General features: G+C 67.1%; 2 protein-coding genes across 2 annotated transcripts; both read right to left on the bottom strand.

Annotated features, from left to right (window-relative positions):
• Window positions 1–4,666: 4,666 nt before the first annotated feature.
• SF3B4 (splicing factor 3b subunit 4) lies at window positions 4,667–9,351 on the bottom strand. The gene is given in 7 exon segments (XM_080361279.1): window positions 4,667–4,895; window positions 4,897–4,964; window positions 5,393–5,563; window positions 6,913–7,107; window positions 7,798–8,340; window positions 8,651–8,779; window positions 9,235–9,351. Coding segments are annotated over 7 exon segments (1,257 nt in total). The 5' UTR covers window positions 9,269–9,351; the 3' UTR covers window positions 4,667–4,778.
• Window positions 9,352–9,955: 604 nt separating this feature from the next.
• MTMR11 (myotubularin related protein 11) lies at window positions 9,956–16,109 on the bottom strand (the record flags this gene model as incomplete). Its single annotated transcript, XM_080361124.1, has 15 exons — window positions 9,956–10,087; window positions 10,677–10,883; window positions 11,349–11,546; window positions 12,275–12,439; window positions 12,600–12,772; window positions 13,002–13,072; window positions 13,293–13,356; window positions 13,431–13,552; window positions 13,635–13,723; window positions 13,790–13,877; window positions 14,029–14,312; window positions 14,403–14,545; window positions 14,613–14,685; window positions 15,700–15,827; window positions 15,950–16,109. The coding sequence occupies 15 exons, from the start codon at window positions 16,107–16,109 to the stop codon at window positions 9,956–9,958; spliced, it is 2,097 nt and encodes a 698-aa protein (XP_080217250.1).
• Between the last annotated feature and the right edge of the window lie 2,045 nt (window positions 16,110–18,154).

The raw sequence follows: 18,154 nt of genomic DNA, 5'->3' as shown, positions 1-18,154 counted from the left end.
CAGGGCTGCTTTAGGGCGGAACGGCCCCCCGGCCGCGGTGCTCGGTCCCCCCCGCCGCCCCTTTTCCCAGCTGCTGCTGGAACCAAATCCACCCAAATCAATAAGGCGGCGGGAGGAGGGAGCGGAACCTGCGGCATCGGTGGATTGGCGTGGACAAACAAGACGGGGGGTGTCCCGCGTGTCCCGTGCCACTGCAAGGCCACCCCCCCATCTGCCCACCCAGGGTCACCCGTGGGGACGGGGAGGGGTCTGAGCCCAGAGCTCTGCAGTGCCCCCCAAATCGGCCCCACGGCGGGGATCCCAGCGGTGAGGGGTCCCAGTGGGGAGCAGGAGGGTCCCACAGCCCCCCTGTCCCCCACCGCCCATAGGTCAGAGCCCCCAGGCCCAGGGACCCCCTGTCCCCGCCCGCCCCATTGCGGGAAAAGGCCCCGCCGGCCTCTCAATGGGGCTGGGAAGGTGCGGCCGGGCCGAGGACCAATGAGCGCCAGGGGGCGTGGCCACCCCACCACCATCAATGGGGCTGTGGAGGCGCGGCCCAGCTGTTCAGCCAATGAGCTTCGAGGGGGGCGTGGCCACGCAGCTGCATTGCCCCCCAGCTCAGCGCGGCCGTGGGCAAAGGGGGTGGCAGCGCTGGGGTGACAGAGCGTGGGGACCCCGGGGACACCGCCAGGGGGCTCAGCTGACCCCAGCGGGCCACAGGGTGACCCCGGGGGTGGCAGGTGCCCGGTGACAGCAGGGGCCCGGGGACACCCCTGCGCATCGCCAGCGGGAGGGGGGACACGGCCCAGCGCCCCTGGGCTGCAGCCAGAATCGGGCCCTTCCATGACTGTCCCCACAAGGGACAGAGGAGAAGGGAGCAGGGGGGACATCAGGGGACGTCACTGTCCCTGCGCCATCCGCCCAGGATTGCAAGTCACCACCAAAGACCAGGCCTGGGCCAAACCCCCCACATTTCCTGGGGACCCGTGGGATGGAGCAGCAGCGGCACCAGAGGGACAGTGAGGGGACAGCGAGAGGACCACCCCCCCGAGGTCACCAGAGTCCCCAGAGCTGCCCCCAGGGTCCCCAGAGCCCCCCAGGGCTGCCCCAGTGCTGGTGTTGGTGCCCCAGGGTCACGGAGGCAGGTTTGGGTTGGGGTCCCTGGGGGGTGACACCTCCCTGTCCCCACACCTCCTGTGCCCCCCCAGGCGGGCAGGGGCGCGGTGTCCCCCTCAGGGCTCGCGGAGCCCGTGACGGGGATGGACACGCAGCCCCCGGCCCGGGCTGCTGACCCAGCACGGGGGCTGCCGCGGCCCCCCCACACCACTATTTTTAGCTCTGCCGAGGAGGCAGGAACTGAGCGCGGGGACGGGGACGGGGACGGGGACGCAGCCGGCCCCGCGTCCCCCTCCCTGAGCGAGGCCACAGGGAAGCTAAAATTAGCCTTTCTGATCAGCCGGGGCTGGCGGCAGCGCTGGGGGGGGGGGACACCCCACGGTGGCTGCGCGGCCGGCGGGGACCGGGGACGCTGCTGCGGCACAACCGACCCCCGTTCCTTCGTCAAGCCGGGCAGGTGCTTTTAAGCAGCACAAAACCCACCAATGCGCCCCCAGCCCTGTGCCCCCCAGGGACACCCCGGTCCCCTCCTCGGGGGGACCCGGTGCCGCCCGCCGCCCCGGCAAGGAGCCGATTCACGGCCAAGGTCATTTGGCTCCCGCCAGGCCGGCAGCTCCTCGCGCAGCCCCCGCGGCGGCCGGGACGCCGCTATACGGCCCGTGACGTATAGAGAAGCGGGAGAAGGGAGAGGGGAGCGGCCAGAGGCCGAATGTGCGCTGAGGATGAGGATGGGGAGCAAGGTCACGGGCGGGCTGGGCGATGGCGACGCTGCCCCGAACGAGCCGGGAGCGCCAGACGCTTTGGCCATCAGAGCTTTGCATTCACCAGCCAGAAACCACGGGTAGACCGAGGCACCTTATGCACAAGAGCCTGGGGTGGGGGGGGTCCCAAAAATGCTTTTCTGGTGGCAAAAAAGACATCACCGGCCCCATCCGGGGCGGCCCCACCAGCCCCAGACAAGGTTATGGGCCCTTGGACCAGTTTCCTCCCGCCAGACGCAGCCCTGGGGGTCCCACCCCCCCGGGGGCTCATTGGGCTCCGCACCCCCCAGCGCAGCCCCCCAGCCCTTTTGTGTGGTGGCAAGAACATGGCGACAAGGGGGAAGAGTTCCCAGATCACCCACGGCCAAGGTCATCTCCGACACCCCAAAACCTACAGCGCTGCCCCCTCCCCAAACCCCCCCCGCAAATACCCCATCCCCGCGGCCACAGCGCGGCCCCGCCGGCACGGCCGCCCCGGCCACGCACCGAGGGGGCGAGAAGCCCTTAAACACGCCAAGAAACAGCCAGAGCGAAGCCGGAGGCAAAGGTTTGCCCGGACAAAATGGCCACAGCGAGCGGAGAACGCGAAGCCGAACCCCCAACGCACGGCACCGCGGCTCCGGGGACGCTCGGTGCAACCGGCGGGGAGAGGAGGGGGAAATCCGCCTTACCAAAGGTATTTCTGCTCGGCTGCTCACCTGCCCCAGCCCTCGCCGCGATCCGGCGCTCGGCGCGGCGTCCGCCTCCGAAGGATGCTCGGCAGAGGATACGGCGAGACGGGAGCTGCCGGGTACCAGCGCTAGCGCCGCAGCCTCCGCCACACGCGCTGAGCGCTGGGAGAGTCCATCGCACCGGGGAGGGCTGCGACACAGCCGGGGGGTGCGGAACGGGGGCTCGTTAATCCTCCCAGCTAATTAGCCGCCGCCAGAGGAGGGTGATGCCCTGCGGGAGCTCCCGGAGCTGCGCTACCGGAGGCGCCGGGAGGAGGATGCTGCGGTACCGGAGATGCCGGGATGAAGATGACGGTGGCGGGGGGGGGTCCGAGCAGCCCGTGCCCCCTCCCCGGGATCGGCGGTGGCGGAGCCGTGAGGATTTGGCTGCGGCGACGTCCCCGTCCCCGCGCCCGTGCCCGTCCCCTCCCGCCGCCACCGCAGCCGCGGGCGCGAGCGCAGGCTGGGAAATCTGAGTCACGGCCTCCCCGCGGCTCCGTTTCCCATTTTTCGCATCAAATCGGCTGCGCCTGAGCTGCTCAGCCCCGGCCCCCCCTTGCGATAGGGCGCAAAGGCGACTGATGTATTTTGGGGGGGGATGTGGCTATTGCAGGAGCGCAAAGCGCGGTCGGGGCACCCAAACCCACCCCAGTTTGCCCTAAATCGGTGGGAAATTGGGGAGCTGGAGCTGCCCTGATGCCCCCGACTCACAGCACACGGGCGGTGAGCTGAGCCGGCTCCAAACCCATCGGGGGGCACAGGGACGGGGACGGACTCCCAGTGGCTCCCAGTAACTCCCAGTCCCCAATAAACCATCGTTCAATGAGAGGAGGAAGAGGAGGGAGGTGTGTGCGAGGCTGAAGCAAGTGTGGCCATGGTGGGAACCAGTGCCCAGAATTAACAGTAATAATAATAATATTAATAATAATAATAACCACGCAGCTCTCAGAGCAGGCGACCAGCTGGGACCAGCCCACACCAGTGGTACCAGCACCGAGAAGGATTCAGGAAACTGGAAGCTGTGAAATAATTGAAATCCTGTTGGAAACAACCCCAAAAAGGGCAACGCCGCTGAGGTACTGGGGCTTTTCACGCACCCTGTGTCCGCCCCGACGCGCTCCATCGGGTTAATCCGCACCTAAGGGGTGTCCGGCTTTGCCAGGCTGGGCTGGAGCACTGCTTCCTCGGGCCCACGGAGCCGTGACTCCTGTGCCTCAATGTCACCGCCAGAGCCGCGCGGAGCGGCCGGGAGCTCCGATGTGCGACCGGAGACGCGGTGACCGCGGCTCCTTCCTTCGGGCCCTGGAACCGCGGAGACGGGACAAAAATCGGGGCGACGGAACCAAAGAAAACCGGCGGTGGGATAGGAACAGGTTTGCGGGTCCTGTCCCGACTGCTCTGCGGGACAGAGAAGCCTCAGCACCTGTGCTTTTGTTCTGCTGTTAAACCCGACGTTGTTCTCTGCCACGCTGAGGTTTTTGGAAGCCGGGCCAGCCTTGCTGTGAAATTAAATCCAAAGCCGCAGGGCAATCGGCACCAAATTCCCGGTTACGACTGTGCCGGGGCCGATTTGTCATTGGAACTGTTTGGTTCTGGCAGGGACATGGGGAGCAGGTTTTGCTGCCAAACCACGGGTCCAAGCGCCCTGGCCGCCTCCTCGCACTCTCCGGGACCAGCGCCCAACGATACCAGGAATTTTAAGGCTCGATCGTTCATTTTCGCCACCGCGGGTGCCCCGGGTTCCACAGACCCAGGACGGCCTGGGGAAAGCGGAGAGCGGGGGCATCGACCCTAACGCGGCGTCTCACCAAAACCAGAGCCGGGATCCGCGTCAGCAAAGAGCCTTCAGGTGCCAGCGAGCGTCAGGAGCTGCGAGCGCGGGGAGCGGGTCAGCGCGGGCTCCGGGGGGACGGCCCCCGCGCCCCAAATGCTTTATTGGTAACAGGGAGAGCCCTGCGTTACAGGGGAATAAAAACCACCGGTCACGGTACATGGAAAACCCTCAAGGCTGAGGCTGCACGGGGGAGCAGGGGGAGAGGCGTGAGAAGGAATGTTAGAAAAAGAGAAGGGGGAAAAGGGGGGGAGGGGGAACCGCGGAGTTGGGGGTGACAGGGATGGACCCACCGGCCCCTGCTGGGCGCGGGGATGACGGTGCGAGGGGACAGGGCAGTCTGGGGACGGTGACAGGGAGGGGGCTCCGCAGGCGCCACGTCTAGGGGAGGGGGCCCCTCAAGGGGCCGCGGGGCGGCACCCCGGGGGGTCTCTGCGCGGGCCGGGGGGGCAGCGGGACGCGCTGGTAGCCGTAGGGCGGGGGCCGGGGGGGGCCCGTTGTAGCCGTGCGGGGGCATCAGCGGAGGGGGGCCGCGCATCCCGTGGTGCGGCATGGGGCCCGGGTGACCTGGGGACAGAGCCACACGTTAACGGCCCCGCGGGGCCACACAAACAGCCCCTCCCGCCCCAAAACCCGCCCCCCCTGCCCGCTCGGCCTGAGGTGTCCCTGATCTGCTGGGGACATCCCTGGTCTGTTGGGGACGTCCCTGCCCATGACTGGATGCTGTTTGAAGGTCCCTCCCAACCCAAACCCGTCCATGATCACAGAATCACCATTTTGGTTGGAAAAGCCCCTCAAGATCATCAATTCTAACCATTCCCCCCACCCCCGTCACCACCCCATGTCCTGAGAACCTCATCTCCGTCTTTACACCCTCCAGGGACGGTGACTCCAGCACTTCAGCCTCTTCCAAAACCCAACAACCCTTTTCTGGCAATAAATTGTTCTCCAAATCCAACCCAACCCCCCCAGGTCCCTCGGCAGTGCCCACTCACCCATGGGTGACCCGAAATGGGGTCCTCGGGGCGGCATCCCCATGGGCGGGGGTCCGGGGTGCGGCATTCCGGGCGGGGGCCGCGGGGGCGGCTGTCCCGCCGAGCCGGGCGGTCCTGGGTGGTGCTGGCCCATCCCGGGCGGGCCGTGGTGCACCTGCATGGGCGGCATTCCTGCGGGGAACCAGCTGGTTAACCGCGGCGCCGGCACCCGCGCTCGCAGGGGCCTCGCGCCCAGCTGTGCGTGCGGGGAGAGGGGCCGCAAAGGGGCTTCTGATCCCAAAAAGGGCTTGAAACGGGAGGAAACGCAGCGCTCGCCGCCAAGAGGGAACGGGAAACGCTGCGGGGATGGAGGAGTGTGGGGACAACGATGTGACAGCAAGTGGGGTGCAGATCGGGGACAGAAATCCCCATCCTGGGACAGAAATCCCCAACCTGGGACAGAAATCCCCAACCTGGGAGGTTGTGTCCGAGCTACTCAGCCCCTTGACTCCCCATGCCCCTCCAAATCAACTTTTTTTCCCAATATTCTCTTCTTTACCCCCTTTTTAAAATCCCAAGGCAGGTTCTCTCCGCACGGGAACCCAGAGGGCGCGGAGCTTTCCCTTCCCGGGGGTAATTAGCTGCTTTAAAGCCTGAACAATCCAGCCGGTAATCGGGGACAAGCAGCTGCCATCTGGTCACCAGCGATCACACAAAGCTGCCTAATCACCAGGGCCAGGGGCACTTGAGAACGGGCAGGATTAAACAAGAATGAAATGAAATTGGTCATTTAGCTCCACTTTGGCGCTGGAGAGCAGAGCCTGGTGCGGAGGCTGCTCGTATGGAAGGGAATCAGAGAAACGCTTTGTTCTCGTGTCCGGAACCAGCTCCTGTGCCCAGAAGCGCCGCGCTGAACGCAGGAACGCCGGACGGCGGCGCTGCCGTGCTGCCCTCGCCGCTTCATTCGCTGAAACCTTTCACATATCGATCCTTATCGAACTTATTTAGCAGCTGCTCAGAGAGCTCCCTTCCAATCAACTTATTGGGGCTGCGAGCTGTGAGGATTTGAGCTTTTCTGCCTCCCCGAGCCCAGAGGAGCCAAGTGGAATTGGTCCGAGCAAGAAGATAAAGGGGATGGTGATGGTGGACGGGAGCTGCGTGCCGGGGCGGCGGGGGCGCGGGAAGGGGCGTTAACGGTGGAAAGGCAGAATGTTCCGGTGGCTGCCAGGATCGCTCCTCGCGCGGGTGCGCAACGGCGGCTGGAGCGCAGGACCTGACGGGCACCGGGTCCGCGCGGGACAAACAACGCCCCGGGAGACGAGAACCGGCCCGTCTGAACATCGAGGGATTAGTGACGAACCGGGGGGACCCCACGCCCAAATCGTCCCGGTTTGCCTGAATTATCGCAGGAGGGTGGGAATTTTGGACCGGAGGGGATAACTGCTCGGGGTTTTCTCTGCCCGGGGGTCCCCCTTCAACTCGAAACACCCTGGGAATGATGTAAGAGAGCGGGAAAGGCGGGACACGCGGAGCGCCCTTACCTGGGTGGTGCATGCCGCCCGGGGGGAAGGGGTGCGGGTGCGGGGGGTGGGCCCCGGCGGGCGCAGCGCCGGTGGGGGGGCCGGGGGCGCCGGCCCCGGGCGGCATGGGCGGGGGGGGCATGGCGGGCGGCAGCCCCGGGGGCAGCGCCCCGGGGGGCGGCACCGGCGGCGGGAACGAGCCGGGCGGGGGGAGACCTGCGGGAGAGCAGAGAGCGGGTCAGGGGGAACGCCGGCACCCAACCAGCGGAACAGCACACGCAGGGGGAGACAGACGGGAAGAGGAACGGGACAGGAAATCATAAGGAAAAGGGGAAATAATAGGGGGGGAAAGGGGAAATAGGGGGGGAAAGGGGAAATAGGGGGAGAAAGGGGAAATAGGGGGGGAAAGGGGAAATAGGGGGGGAAGGGGAAATAGGGGGGGAAAGGGGAAATAGGGGGGGAAAGGGGAAATAGGGGGGGAAAGGGGAAATAGGGGAAATGAGGGGGCAAGAGGGGAAGAGGGGGAAAAGAGGAGAATGGGGGGAAAAGGGGGGAAATAAAACAAAGAAAAATGAAAAAGAAAGAAGAAAACAAATACTAATTAGTTCATATTACAATAAGTTATGATAAGCAAAGTTAATCTAAAGGACCCTCTGAGAGTCTCAAGATATATATTACAAAACCTCAATTAATTGCGCACGTTCCAGGATGCTCGAACGGCAAGGACGGCTCTTCAAATCACTCTGGTTTTGTTTAAGGGGAAGGCTGAGCCCAGACTATTGACACACTCAGTAATTACTGACATGATTTACACATCCTTAGGTTGGTCATTGCTGATGGGGTTCGTTATGTTAACGGTAACGACTCCAGCGCCCAAGCGCAGCCGCCACGGGGCCGTTTACCCACCTGGAGGGGTGACGCCGGGTCCCAGCGTGGTGACAACGGGCGTGGGCACCGAGGGGGGCGGAGGAGCGTCGGCAAAGAGCTGGTGGGGCCGGTCGGCCTGCGAGAGCGGGTTCTGCGCCGCCAGGAGCCGCTCGGCCGCCGAGCCGTGCCGCTCGCCCTTGGAATCCTTCTTGAAGGCGTAGGACACGGTGATGGGGCGGTTGCAGAGGTACTGTCCGTTCATCGCCTCGATGGCGGCGTCCGAGGCGTCGAAGCTGGCGAAGTTAATGAAGGCGTAGCCCTTGGAGTTGCCCGTGTCGGGGTCTCGCATGATTTTGGGCGTCTGGAGGATGACGCCGAAGGCGCTGAAGGTGTCGTACAGCAGCTTCTCGTCGATCTCGGGGTCCAGGTTGCCGATGAAGATGTTGGCGCCCACGTCCAGGTTCTTGTTGTGGGCCGAGGCTTTGTTCACGCGGATGGGCTTCCCGTACAGCTTGATCATGTTCATGATCTTGATGGCGTAATCCGCGTCCTCCTCGCTGAGGAACTCCACAAACCCGTAACCTAAAACAACCCCCCAAAAAGGGCTTTAGGAGCCGCGCGGCTCGCCCGACCCCGCTTGACTTAGTCATAGAAAAATCAGTCAAACAATCATTGTGGTTGGAAAAGACCCTCAGATCATTGAATCCAACCATAACCTGATTCCAGCACTAAGCGCAAGAGCCTCATCCGCACGAGGCCCCGCTCAGGACGGGAAGGTGCTTTTTCTGGGGACCATCTCCCTCCCTGCTGTAATTTCTCTCTGCCCATCCCCAGTAAAACATTTCACTGGACATCCAGAGTTTCAGAGGAAAGAGCAGCAGTGGAAGCTCACCCTGGTGCTGCCCCGTCACCCGATCCTTGGGCATGTGGGTGTTGACCACGGGTCCCGCCTGCAGGAACAGCTCCCAGAGCAGCGGCTCGCTCACCTTCTCGTCCAGCCCCCCCACGTACACGGTGGCATCTGCAGAGCAATTCCAAGCAATTGTAAAACAAATCCGCTAAAGCCGTGAGGGCGGGAGCTGGAAATGCGGCTGCTGAGGCGCCGGGGGCTCCGTGCGGCCACCGCCCGAGGCAGGGCCGAGTGCGGGCTGGGGGGACCTCAAACCCCATCCAGTGCAGCCCCTGGGGCAGGAACAGCCAGCTGAGGTTACACAGGAAGGTGTCCAGGCGGGTTGGAATGTCTGCACAGAAGGAGACTCCACACCCTCCCTGGGCAGCCTGGGCCAGGCTCTGCCACCCTCACCCCAACAAGTTGCTTCTCAGCTGCCAGCGGAACCTCCTGTGTTCAGTTTGCACCCATTGTCCCATCACCGGGCCGCCACCGCCCAGCTCAGCCGACCCTGGTGTCCGCAGAGACCCCGCGGCCCCCCCCGCCCCCCCGCGGTGCCCCCGCGTCCCGCCCCCCGCGCCGCTCACCCTGGTTCCTCTCGGATATCGGCCCCGCCGCCATCTTGTCCCGCCGCCTGCTCCCGCGCGCGCGGCGCCGCCGTCACAAAACGCCGCGCGTCGTGACGTCAGACGCAAACCCCACCCCCTCGCGTTGGCGTAATGCCGCCAGCGCCGGAAGTGGCGTCACGGCTGGGCGCGGCGAAGGCGCCGCGGCCATCTTGGGGGTGGGCGGGCGGGCGGGCGTTGCCGCCCTTCTGTCGCGATATCCCCGGTCGCGACGGGCGGTGACGTCACCGCCAGGGCCAGCAGCGCTGCCGCAGCGCTGTGGGTCCTCAGTGCCGGGGAATCCCGGTGCCGGGCGGTCCCTGTGCCGGGAGATCCCGGTGCTGGCAGATCCCAGTGTGGAGGATCCCAGTGCTGAATGATCCAGTGCCAGGAGATCCCATGCCGGGGGATCCCATTTCGGGGGATCCCATTTCCGGTGGATCCCATTTCGGGGGATCCCCGCGCCGCGGTCCCGCCCCAGCCCCCATCGGGTCCCCCGCCCCCTCTCGGCCACACGCGGTCGCACCAACTGCACTTTAATGGGCTCTGCCCGGGGGGCACACGGGGGACCCCCCCGCACCGCCCGCCCCGCCGGTCCCGTCCCGTCCCGCCCTGTCCCGTGTCCCCCGGGGGGGCGCGGGGTCCGGGTGTCACCGGGGGGGCGGGGGGTCCGGGTGTCACCGGGGGGCGCGAGGTCCGGGTGTCACCGGGGGGGCGGGAGGGGGCTGTCGGTGGCCTCGGCGGGGGGGCCCGCGGCCCCCCAGGTGCGCAGCCGGTCCTGCAGCAGCGTCAGCTCCTCGGCCAGCGCCGCGGGGGACGGGGCCAAGCGCCCGCGCTGCGGGACACACGGACACGGCTGGACACACGGACACGGCTGGGCGGGCAGACACGGCTGGGCGGACGGACACGGGCCGGGAAGGGTGGACACAGGGACAGGTGGACACGGGGTGGGATGGACAGACACGGGGATGGACAGACAAGGAGTGGGATGGATGGACACGGGGATGGACAGATGGACACATGTCAGGATAGACATGGGGACAGATGGACGTGGGGATGGATGGACATGGGGTGGGATGGACAGACACAGGGATGGACGGACATGGGGTGGGATGGACGGACATGGGGTGGGACGGATGGACATGGGGTGGGACGGACAGACATGGGGTGGGATGGACGGACATGGAGTGGGACGGACGGACATGGAGTGGGACGGACAGACATGGGGTGGGATGGACGGACATGGGGTGGGACGGACGGACATGGGGTGGGACGGACAGACATGGGGTGGGATGGACGGACATGGGGTGGGACGGACGGACATGGGGCGGGACGGACAGACATGGGGTGAGATGGACGGACATGGGGTGGGACGGACGGACATGGGGCGGGACGGACAGACAGACGCTGGCGGCCGGGCCCACCTGCGCGTCGGGCAGCCCCCGCAGGTAGCAGCGGCGCCAGAGCCGCACGGCCGGTCCCGCGGCGCAGGGCACGAGCAGCCCCGGGGGGGCCCCGGCAGCGCCCCGCAGCCCCCCCGCGGCCACGCGGGCCCCGCGCGGGGGGGGGCGGCCGCTCCGCCAGGGCAGGGGCTGCGGGCTCAGGGACCCCCTGCTCAGCACCAGCACCGGCACCGGCACCGGCACCGGCACCGGCCCGGCCCGCGCCGCAGCGCCCTGCGGCGGGAACGGGAGCGGGGGGAACCATGGAAATCGGGGAAATGTAGAAATTAGGAGGAAATATAGAAATTAGCGGAAATATAGAAATTAGTGGAAATACAGAAATTAGGGGAAAAATATAGAAATTAGGGGGAAATAGGGGGGAAAAATATAAATTAGGGAAAATAGGTGGGGGGCAGCCAGAGGGTGACCCCCCCAGTTAGGGCTGGGGCAGGTTTGGGGGGGCACATGGCACCATGAAGGGACTGACCCCCCCCAAATTGTAGGGGACGACGCGGGGGGGACACAACTCGGACGCCTGGGTCCCTCCTGACCCCCCCCCGCCCCCTCCTCAAATCACAGAGGACGATGCAGGAGGGATGCAACCCAGACACCTGGGTCCCTCCGCAGGGGTCCCCAAACCAGCCCCCGACTCACCGTGTCCGGGCTGGGGGGGTCGGCGGTGTCGGGGGGTCCCGGGGCGGGGGCGCCCCCCCCCGCGGGGTTCCGGAACCGCGCCCGTTGCTCGCGGCTGTAGCGCAGCTCCCAGGCCCAGACCGGGGGGAGCCCCCCCGCAGCGCTGCCCCCCCGGGGCCGCCGCCCGCCCGCGGGGGTGTGGGCCTGGCTGAGGGGGCGCTGCTGCGGGAAACGGGGGTGTCAGTGCGGGGGGGGAGCCCCATTGGGGGTGGGGAAACTGAGGCACAGGGCTGGGATCAATCACAGACTGGGGTGCGGATGGGGAAACTGAGGAATGGGACTTGTGCTATGGGGAGGGGGAAACAGGAGCTTTTAGATGGGGGGGTCAATCACTGACTGGGGGTGCGGATGGGGAAACTGAGTCACAGGGTTGGGATCAATCCCCAATTGGTGATGGGGATGGGGAAACTGAGGCACAGGGCTGGGATCAATCCCCAATTGGTGATGGGGATGGGGAAACTGAGGCACAGGGCTGGGATCAATCCCCAGTTGGGGTGGGGATGGGGAAACTGAGGCACAGGGCTGGGATCAATCCCCAATTGGTGATGGGGATGGGGAAACTGAGGCACAGGGCTGGGATCAATCCCCAATTGGGGTGGGGATGGGGGAACTGAGGCACAGGGCTGGGATCAATCCCCAGTTGGGGTGGGGATGGGGGAACTGAGGCACAGGGCTGGGATCAATCCCCAATTGGTGATGGGGATGGGGAACTGAGGCACAGGGCTGGGATCAATCCCCAATTGGTGATGGGGATGGGGGAACTGAGGCACAGGGCTGGGATCAATCCCCAATTGGGGTGGGGATGGGGGAACTGAGGCACGGCGCAGCCGAGCCCCCAGACCCGACGTTTCCGGGGGGAACCGGCGGCGTGCCCCCCCCCGTCTCACCGCGCGGCCGCGCTGGCGCTGGCAGCTGAAGAGGAAGGTGCTGGAATAGGGCGCGAAGCTGCTGTCGTGCAGCGCCAGCAGGAACGCCTCGGTGAAGCCAAAGGCCGCCGGGAACTGCCGCACCAGCTGCCACACGCAGTCCAGAAACAGCAGGAACACGGGGGCCTGCGGACACGGAGAGGGGGGGACATGGAGGGACGGGGGGACATGGAGAGATGGGGGACACGGGGTCCTGGGGGGACACAGCGGGATGGGGACACGGCGGGATGGGGACACGGCGGGATGGGGGGACACGGCGGGATGGGGCCGCGGTGCGGGGCGTCACCTCGTCGCGGGGGCCGCGGCGCAGCAGCCCCATGCGGTGCGGGAAGGGGTGTCCGGCCGCCACCCACTCGCGCTGCACCAGGCTCTGGAAGCCGCGCAGCGTGCGGCACCGCGGGTCCCCCAGCAGCGGCACCAGCGCCGCCAGCACGCAGTTCAGGTCCCGGTCCGACGGCTCTGGGGGGACGTGGGGGTGCGGGGTCCCCAGGGTGCGGCACCGCGAGCCCTGGGGCTTCCCCTTCACCCCAGTGCATCCCCAGTCCCTCTGTGTCCCCCCACCCCAATGTGTCCCCTCCATCCCATTTCATCCCCCTATTCCCCTGTGTCTCCCCCATTCTGGTGTGTCCCCCCATTCCCCTGTGTCCCCCCCTCCCCCTGTGTCCCCGTCCCCGTCCCCACGCTGTACCCTGCAGCAGCACAGAGCACCGTGTGTCCGCCAGCAGCGTCGCCACCTCCACGGCTCTTCTCAAGCACGTGCTGGGGGGGGGGGGGCAAAAAAACGGGGGCGTCAGGGCACCCCAAAACACCCCCCCCCACCACCCAGGTGCTGGGTGCTCATGGTGGGGGGTGATCACGCACCCACTGCAACCCCCCATCACCCAACAGGGGGGACCCGGCCCCCATAATAAAGGTGGCTTTAGGGTATAATAAAGGGGGGTTTAGGGTGAGGTTTTACCCCCCCGAGCCCCCCGCTCACCGCACGTGCTCCAGCCAGCGCGTCCCCTCCAGCGCCGACAGCCACTTGTCGTCGGCCACCGCACCTGGCGCAGGGCGGGGGTCAGCGGGACCGGGGATCCCGGGGGTCACAGAGGGGTCCCCGCCCGCCCCCGCTCACCGGGCAGGCACAGCGCCCGCAGCTTCAGGTGCGCCAGCTGGATGTCGGCGAGCGAGGGCAGCTCGGTGGCATCGGCCACCACGCAGGGCCCGCGGCCGCCCAGCAGCAGGGCCTCCAGGCACCTGGGACACGGGGCTCGGGGTGGGACGGGGTGGGACGAGGTGGGGATGGGGTGGGACGGACCCCCCCCGGCCCCAGCCTCACCTCACGTCCTCGGCGCCCGGCTCCGACGCGGGGTGGAACGCGGCGCCCCGCAGCAGGTGCCCCCCGCCCGGGCGGTGCCAGCACAGGCGCTGCGGGAGGAACGGGGTGAGGCCCCCCCAGAGTCACCCGGCACCCCCGCGCCCCCCGGCACTCACGGGCACCCGGCGCTCCTGGAAGTGGGCGAAGGTCCGTTTGAGGTCGTGGTCCAGGAGCCCGCTGGGCACCCACAGGTAGCGCGGGAGGCTGCGGGGGGGCATGGCGTGGCTGCACCCCCAAAACCCAGGGGGGTGTTTCTAGAAGGTGTTTTCCCCTAAACAGGAGGGTTTCCCCGCCTCCCTGGTCCTTTTGGGGTGCCGGGGCCCGTGGACCCCGGCGTCCAGGGCGGGGGCCGTACCTGGGGGCCATGTCGAAGCGCTCGTTGACGGCGCTGACCCTCCAGCCCTCGGCCCCCAGCCGCCTCAGCTCCTTCTCCCAGTCGCGCAGGTTCTCGAAGAGCGGCGTGGCGGCCGAGCCTTCGTCCTCGTCCCCGTCCTCCTCATCTCCATCCTCCTCGTCCCCATCCTCCTCCTCCTCGTCCTCGGGCCGCGTCCCGGGGGCGCCGGACCAGCCGCCGTGTCCCTCGCCGGTGTCCCCGAGCCACGCGGCCGCCTCCCGCGCTTGGGCGATGGCGTTGGCCACCTGCACAGCGGAGGCGCCAGGGGGGACGTGCCCCCCGAAACCCCCCCGAGGAGGGTCCGGCCCCCCGCCCCCCACCCCCACCCCCCTCACCCGAAAGGCCTGCGGGGCCAGCCCGTCCGCGTGGAACTGGAAGCGGAGCAGGCGGAAATCCCGGCAGAAAACGGCCAGTTCCTCGGGGATGAACTTGAGCGTGGAGGCGGCCGTGAGCACCTTGGGCTTGGCCCAGCTGCTGGCTGCGAGCGGGACACGCTCAGCGCCCCGACGCGCCGGCTCGCACCGGGGCCGGGGCGGCACCCTCACCTGCCACCAGCGTGCGGATGCAGGGCAGCGCCACGTCGTCCTCGCTGCGCAGGGACACGCGGGAGCCGGGGGCCTGCGGGGGCACAGCGAAGCGCCGCGGTGCATCCCCGGCACGGGGAGGGCGGTGGGGCCCGATCCGGGGTCCCGCTGGGCCCCAGGGAGTCCTGCCCTGAGCTCTGGGTGAAAGTGGCACTTCTGGGGCTGATGAGCGAGAGGGGGCCGGGATGGGGCTGGGGGGGATTGAGATGGGGGGGGGGGGGGGGGATTATGATGGGGATGGGGTGGGATTTGGATGGGGTGACGGTGCAACCAGGATGATGGGGCTGAGATGAGGCTGGGATGGAGCTGGGATTAGAATGGGTCTGGGATGGGGTTAGGATGGGTCTGGGATGGGGTGTAGATGGAACCGGGATGGGTTTGGGATGGGGATGGGGCCAGGATGGGGCCAGGATGGAGCTGGAATGCTACTGGGATGGGATCGTGGTGGAACTGGGACGCCACGGGGATGGGGCACAGGTGCAGCTGGGCTGGGGGGCGGGATGAGGTGGGGGTGTCCCTGGGTGGGATCAGCATGCAGCTGGGGGTCCCTGTCCCGTGTGTCCCTGTCCCGTGTGTCCCTGTCTCGTGTGTCCCTGTCCCGGGGTCCCTGTCCCGTGTGTCCCTGTCCCGTGTGTCCCTGTCTCGTGTGTCCCTGTCCCGGGGTCCCTGTCCCGGGGTCCTTGTCCCGTGTGTCCCTGTCCCGTGTGTCCCTGTCCCGGGGGTCCCTGTCCCGGGGTTCCCTGTCCCGGAGTCCCTGTCCCGTGTGTCCCTGTCCCGTGTGTCCCTGTCCCGGGGTTCCCTGTCCCAGGATGTCCCTGTCCCGTGTGTCCCTGTCCCGGGGTTCCCTGTCCCAGGATGTCCCTGTCCCGTGTGTCCCTGTCCCGGGGTTCCCTGTCCCGGGGTTCCCTGTCCCGTGTGTCCCTGTCCCGGGGTTCCCTGTCCCGGGGGTCCCTGTCCCGGGGTTCCCTGTCCCAGGACGTCCCTGTCCCGTGTGTCCCTGCCCCGTGTGTCCCTGTCCCGGGGTCCCCGCGGCCGGTCCCGCTCCCACCTGCGCGGGCAGGAAGGCGACGCGGCGGTTGGTGCAGAGCAGCGTCCCGGGGACCGAACCGTCGCCGTCGCCGTCCCCGCCGTCCCCGCAGCGCCGGGCGCCCGGCGCCTCCTCCAGCACCAGCTCCCCTGCGGGACGGGCCGCTGGGTGCGGGGAGCCCCGGCCCCCACGGACCCCCCTCCCCAGCATCCCGCAGCGCCCGCAGCGCCCGCAGCGCCCGCAGCGCCCGCAGCGCCCGCACCCGCCGTACCTGGGAGGCCGGGGAAGGCCGGGCGGCCGCCCGGGGCCGCGCTCATGGCGGGGGGACTTTGGCCGGGCGGGCCCGGCGCGGAGCGGAGCGGAGCGGGAGCCCCGAGCGCCACGGCCCGCCCCGGGATCCCGCCCCCGGCCCGGGATCCCGCCCCCGGCATCCCCGCTCCGGACCCTCCCGCCCCCGGCGTCCCCGCTCCGGACCCTCCCGGTCCCGGCGTCCCCGCTCCGGTTCCCGCCCGCCGGTCCCGCTATCCCGCCCCCGCTATCCCGCCGCGGGCCCGGGGGCGCAGGGCAGCAGACCGGCAGGACCCCCAGAGAGCGGGGACACCCCTGGGGTGGCGGGCAGGGGCTGCGCTGGAGGGTGGGGGCACAGACACCCCCAAAGGGACGGGCAGGGCTGGGGGTGCACACAACACCCCAGACACCCCATAATAGACACAGCGTGTGGGATGGGGCTCACACAGCCCCCGCACCCCAAAAGTGACGCTTTGGCAGCGGGGGGGGCACAGCCCCGGACAGGGCATCCCCGCCCCCTTTGGGCGCCCTCATCCCTCTGGGTCCCCTGTCCCCTTTGTCCCCTCCATCCCTTTGTCCCCCCAGCCCTCTGGGCCCCCGTCCCTCGGCGTCTCCGGTTTGGGAGGAACCGGTTTCTGGCGGTGACTCACGGCCCAGGCACGACCTTCTCCTCCCAGCCCCAAACACCCCGCGTTCCGCCCCAAAACCCCCCCGGGGCGACAAAGGGACAAGGGGACCCCGCCCCCCCCCCCCGGCAGCAGGTGCCTGGTGGCCCTGGGGTCACCTGAACCCCCTGGGGACCCCAAACCCCGGTTACCAGGGAGCCCAGACAGTGCTGGGGGGATAAACCCAGCCTAGGCCAGGCTTAGCGGCAGCCAGCAGCATTCAGACACACCCCTGAGCTTCAAACCCGCGTGAGGTGCATCCCCTGCAGATCTGGGGGTGCTGGCGGCTGCAGCTTGTGCCCCCCATTTCCTCCTGCAGGAAAACCCCCCGGCGCGGCAGCTCTGGGTCTTTAGGCCGGGTTTTGGCTCCGGACGCGGTGAAACGAGCGGCATTTCCTGCGGGGGCGCTGGCCAAGGCCGCGGCTGCGCCGGCGCGGGGTCAGCGCGGGACACCCCGGAACGGGTGCACCAAACCCCCGGGGGACGGAGCACAAACCCCCGCCGTGAGACCCCCGACACGGGGCCAAATCCGCCCCAACCCCAAATCCAGAACGGACGCAGCCAGTTTTCCTCTTTTTAAACCCGTTTTAGCTTCAGCGTCCAAAATATCCCACGCCAGCGAGCGGCTGGATTTTCCCTTAGTGCTGCGCAAACCTTCCCTGGGTACAGAACCGCCCAAATCTGGGAAAAGGGGCCTCCAAATAGAGTGAATTTGACAAAAATGGGGATGGAGGGGTTTACTTTTTAAATTCAAGTCTGAATTTGGTATTTAAATGGAAGGAAATCTTCCTCGAACGCCGAGAAAGGGGGCAACGCGCTGCACAAAAGCCCCAAAATAGGACACATCCAGTAATTCGGGGCAAAGAGAATTCGGGGCTGGAATTGAGGTGGAAAAAAAGAGTCGTGGGTGCCATTCTGGGGTGAGTTAGTGGGGTTTTGGTTTATTGTGGGAGGACAGGACGGGGTGCGCCCGACGGGACCCCCGCGCCGGCCTAACGCGAGTGGGAATGAAACCAGTGCCAACATGGTCTGTGTGCTGCAAAGGAGCAGGCGCGGAGTCAGTTCCGGGCGCTGAAATGAAGCATCGCGGGGGCTTTGCCCACCAGGCTCCGGGCAATGTTCACAATTAAAATGCTCAATTCACGGGTTTTGCCCTAAAACCCCTCCACCGCAGGCAGGGCCCGGCGGGGGTGCCCAACACCACTAAGTGCACTTGGGTTCTGAGCTCGGCGTCCATTCGCGGCCTCAAAATCCCTCCCGGGGGATTTGGTGCTTTTCCTCAAAAAAAAAAGGGGTTTGGGCAAAGCAGGCGCGGCAAAGGTGGAATTTCCCGCCCCATTTAGTGCTCGGGAGCCAGCGCAGAGAACATCCCAACACATACAACTGGGGCTTAAGAGTCGCTTGAAAAAACCAGTTTCACCATAAAGGAACCAAAACTGACCTGAAAAAGCAGCAAAATGCAGCGTTTGGAGACAAAATACTCGGAAGAGTTTTCGGCCTCTGCCTCAAGTTCAGTTGTTTGT

The sequence above is a fragment of the Nesoenas mayeri genome, assembly GCF_963082525.1.
Source record: "Nesoenas mayeri genome assembly, chromosome: 30".
In the NCBI taxonomy this organism is placed as follows: domain Eukaryota; kingdom Metazoa; phylum Chordata; class Aves; order Columbiformes; family Columbidae; genus Nesoenas; species Nesoenas mayeri.
The sequence above is the reverse complement of the archived record's forward strand: the minus strand, read 5'-3'. Positions and strand labels throughout refer to the sequence as shown.